Source organism: Idiotropiscis lumnitzeri, chromosome 5 (genome assembly GCF_059441095.1).
Source record: "Idiotropiscis lumnitzeri isolate Australia: NSW breed Sydney's pygmy pipehorse chromosome 5, RoL_Ilum_1.0, whole genome shotgun sequence".
Classification (NCBI taxonomy): Eukaryota; Metazoa; Chordata; class Actinopteri; order Syngnathiformes; family Syngnathidae; genus Idiotropiscis; species Idiotropiscis lumnitzeri.
This window is the reverse complement of record NC_142395.1, coordinates 4,512,909-4,517,208: the sequence shown is the minus strand read 5'-3', so window position 1 is coordinate 4,517,208 and position 4,300 is coordinate 4,512,909. Positions and strand designations below refer to the sequence as shown.

At 41.2% G+C, this 4,300-nt stretch overlaps 1 protein-coding gene across 1 annotated transcript; it reads right to left on the bottom strand.

The window, feature by feature from the left end:
- Positions 1–1,189: 1,189 nt before the first annotated feature.
- LOC148336022 (general transcription factor II-I repeat domain-containing protein 2-like) lies at positions 1,190–2,398 on the bottom strand. The gene has a single exon (XM_088296005.1). The coding sequence runs from the start codon at positions 2,396–2,398 to the stop codon at positions 1,190–1,192; it is 1,209 nt and encodes a 402-aa protein (XP_088152131.1).
- Positions 2,399–4,300: the final 1,902 nt, after the last annotated feature.

The following is a 4,300-nucleotide window of genomic DNA, read 5'->3' as shown; positions in this document are numbered from 1 at the left end:
GATTTGTTTGGCTTGTTGTCTGGATATAAATTTAACATACATAAAACGCAACTGTTAACGTATAATTATGACCCTCCAACAAATATTAAAAACAGCTATCCCCTAGAATGGCGAACACAATCCTTTTTCTGCCAAAAGATCTAACTAAATTATCAGATGTTAATTATCTGCCTCTCCAAAAAGAATTAAGGGATATATATATATTTCTGTTTGGAAAATGAAAAGCCAATGAGAAGTTGATAAAAAAAAAAACAACAAAAAAAAACATTGCACTTCCAAAGATGTGATTATCGCGCAAGCGCACATCGCAATTGCGATGTTCAAACAACATATCATGCAGGCCTAGTCTGCATCCCCTCTGGTAGCAGTACCCGTGCGAAGGTGTTATTTGCTTAAAATAAAATAATGTAATCTTTTTTCGCCTTTTTCCACTTTTCAAACATAGCTGTTGCCATAACCGCATTATAGGTCTGTGGCAGTCCAACTGTATCCCTGTAACAATAGTCAATGGTTAACTCATTGTCCAGCATATTTCTCCAAATATTTACTTTTCTTTGTGACTCCACCTGTAGCACACATAGTCTCTGTGTTCGCCGTTGGCTCTGTACCACTGACAGTTGAGAGTTGCTCACTGTCTGAGTCTTTTTGTTGAGTCTGTACAGTCAATGGTTTGTAAGTTTGACTTGCTGAAGTGAACCACTCTAAATAGTGGTTCTCCAATTGGTCCGTGTTGGTCTGTGTATGACTCTGTCACGTTCTTCGTAATAAAGTGGACCAGTCTGTGTTTTTGAACCATGTTTTTTTTTCTCAGGAAAATAGACCATATAAACAAATGGATAGCAATTAAAACCAACAAAAATTCCCTTTTTTCCTTTTGGGTCCAACTTTTCCCTATTTTGTTTGTGCGCCACACACTCTGAACCAAACTTTTTCATTTTAGACAAATCTAGTCTTTCTCCAGCAAATGGAAATAGGGCAGGGGTGCTCACACTTTTTCAGCATACGGGCTACTTATAAAATGACCATGGCAAAAAGATCTATCTACAACAAAAATACAAATTTATTTATAAATGTAAAGTATTTTTTGTACAAGGTGTGTTGATGTACCTTGCAGAACCGCATGAGCCAATCTTGCACAACACAATTAACTATGTACATTTTTTGTCATTGCCGGAGTTTACTCTAATGCCTAGGACTGAATTGAATCAGCCAGGGAAGCGTAGTCCGGACAGTAACTGCTGAGTGACAGCCTCAAGCACACTTCCAAATGATCGTCAGTCATGGTTGAGCGGTACTTGGACTTAATGATCTTTATGTGAGAAAAGGCTGACTCACATAAATAAGTGGAGCCAAATAATGCAGTCAAGGAGGTAGCACATTTCCTCATGTTGGGGTACTCCACCTCTGTGAGTAAGTTCCAGAACTGTCCATGAGCTCTGGACTTCAGCTCAATGTCGGCTTTCAGTGTCAAAATCTCATCCTCCACTCCAAAAGCGTTCAGGTGAAACAGTGTTGCAATTTTTGATGCAAGTAAATCCACCTCGGCAAGATCCCGAAAAGGATAGCACATGAATGTAGCGACTGGCTCGATCAAAGAAAGGTCTTGAAATCGTTTGTCAAACTCTGACAGAAGATTGTCAATCTGCTCTGTGTAGCGTGCACTATCAAGTTTCACACAGGCCTTCCCTTGCACCTCCAGCTCTGATGCCAGGTTCTGGAAGTTTGCCAAATCATGGCGCTGCAGCTTTGAGAAGAGATGTCCTATCTTTAGTTTGTAAGCATTAACTGAGCTGATCATATTGATCACTGTTTTGTCTTTTCCTTGCAGCTCTAGATTGAGGTCATTAAACATGTTTGTCAAATCGGTTAAAAATCCGAAGTCTAACAGCCACTGACAGTCACTTAGTTGCTTGTATTCTGCATGGCCAGCTACACTGAAAAACTCCTTAATCTCCGGACATAGCTCTCGAAATCTTTGCAGGAATTTGCCTCGACTAAACCATCTCACGTCAGTGTGCAGCAATAACTCAGAGTGGTCGCAGTTAGCCTTCTCCAGATGTGCACGGAATAACCATCTTTGAAGAGCTCTGGCACAAATAGAGCAGGGGATCTTCGTTGTCACATCCATAATCTCTTTCATGTTGAGCATTTTAGCGCATAACGCTTCTTGGTGGATTATGCAATGGTAATCCAAGAAGTCCGGGAAAGCATCATCCTGCCTGACCTTGGCAATAAATCCATTCAAGTGGCCAACTATTGCAGGTGCGCCATCCGTGGTGTTAGACACCAATTTGTACACTGGGAGTTGGGTTTTATCAATAAAGTTTTTGAACGACTGAAATATGTCCTCTCCTCGCGTCTGTTCTTTCATGGACATGGACTGTTTATAGCTCCCCATTTTACCATACAAATGAAAATGCACATCTGTGCTGTGTCACTCACGTCCGTGGACTCGTCCAACTGCAGTGAGAAACACTCACAGTCTGCGATGTCTTTCCAAAGTTGCCCGGTCAAATCCTCCGCGATGGCTTCACAACGCCGTGTGACTGTACTCCTTGACAGCTGGAGAGCATTGATCGAAGATACTATTTCTGTCTTGTTTTTAAAGTCTCAAATCAATGAGTCATCTGCTTCAACAAATGCCTCCTTTACCATTTCTCCATCTTGGAAGGATTTCTTGTTTTTAACGATGAGATGACTCACCCGGAACGATGCTTCGGTGGCGGCTTTCGCTTTTGAAGTAATTTGAGTGAAAAGGGACTGCTGTCCTGACAACTGGCTTTTTAGTTTATTAACCTTTCTCTTCCTCAGCTTGCTTTTCGGCGGAAAGTCGGTATCATATTTTCGATGAATAGTCCGAAAATGCCGCTCGACATTTCCCTTCTTTGGCAAAGCGATGGTAGACTAGCAGATGAGGCAAACGGACTTAGAAAACGTTATCGTAAAAAAAAACTCCTACTCCCATTCCATATGAAAGTGATACGTTTTTATTTTTTACTTGGTCCAGCACCCCCACTCATGTTTATACCCCCTTGAGTTCAAGTATATATTCAAGAATATAACAAGGGCTTAAAATTGGATGTAAACAACTCGGAAGCTTGTTAGTTGTGCTGCACTTTGCACCATTGTTTGCGCATGCGTCAATCAAATGACGGATAATGATTGGCTGACTTCTATTTTTTTTTAAATGTTATGCGATCTACCCATACGATCGCGATCGACGTAATGAGCACCCCAGAAATAGGGAGTCTCCCCTGTTCTCTTGCAGCAATACCTGTACCTTATGGCAGCTGTTGTTCTTGCAGCATAAGGCCATACATCTTTAGGTTTACCTGACTCAATCAGCATGCATTGAACCATTTCAAAGAGATTGGCCAGTTCCTCTCAGCCGTCTCATTTGGATGGGGGTCGTCGGGCGCTGACCTCTCGTTTTATAGCATTGTCTCTCAGTAGGGTCTGCTAGTCTTCTGTTCCATTGCTCAGACGTTTAACTTTACCATTAGGTTGCTGTGTCAGCAATAAGCTGCTTCGTTGCTTCAATTGCCTTGGTAAAGGTAGGTAGCGCCTGAAAAATCATCAGAGGCATTGAGAGCATAATTGTATTCAAATTATTCTGGGGAAATATGCTCACAATGGTTTGTGTGCATGAACTCTAGTGGTTCCTTTGTCTTTACATTACTTTGTCTGCTTCTGCTTAATGAAAATTTACCATGTATACAAATTTCACTTGGCTTAGGTCTGCATGTCTTATCTCTTATTTTCATCGCATCCAAAACTGTTTCAAGTTATATATTAATATCACCATAGTTACAATGGCCCATAATGTCATAAAAAGTTTTCAGATCAAAGGAGGTAACGCAGGAATCCTCACTGCTAACACCTTTCTCAGTAGCCATGTCCAAGTAGTACAGTCTGTCCTTGACCTTTATTTTACATATAGTTCCATCAGGGAGGGTTGTTATTCTTCTCAAAGTTGAAAACTGCTCCTTTAAACGCTGCTGCCTTCACAAACAGGATGTTTTGTGGGTACCCTGTAATAGGGCTGTGACGATAATTTGATATTGATATGTATCACAATAGGTGGGTGAGTGATATCAATAGAAAATGGTATCGATAAATTATCGATCCCCCCCAAAAAAAACAACGGAGCAAATTCAACCTATCACTGCCCTACTCGTCACAAACTCCCTCCCATTGAGGAAATATAACCGGAGGCTTACGCATACGCCACTGAGCTAGCGTGACTCAAAACAAAAACGGGTGGCTAAAGTGGACTTACTGGACTTGAGGAAACGCTTGC

What these genes read in the sequence shown, in the direction of transcription:
- LOC148336022 (XM_088296005.1), bottom strand. Translation starts at nt 2,398, where the DNA reads ATGGGGAGCTATAAACAGTCCATGTCCATGAAAGAACAGACGCGAGGA.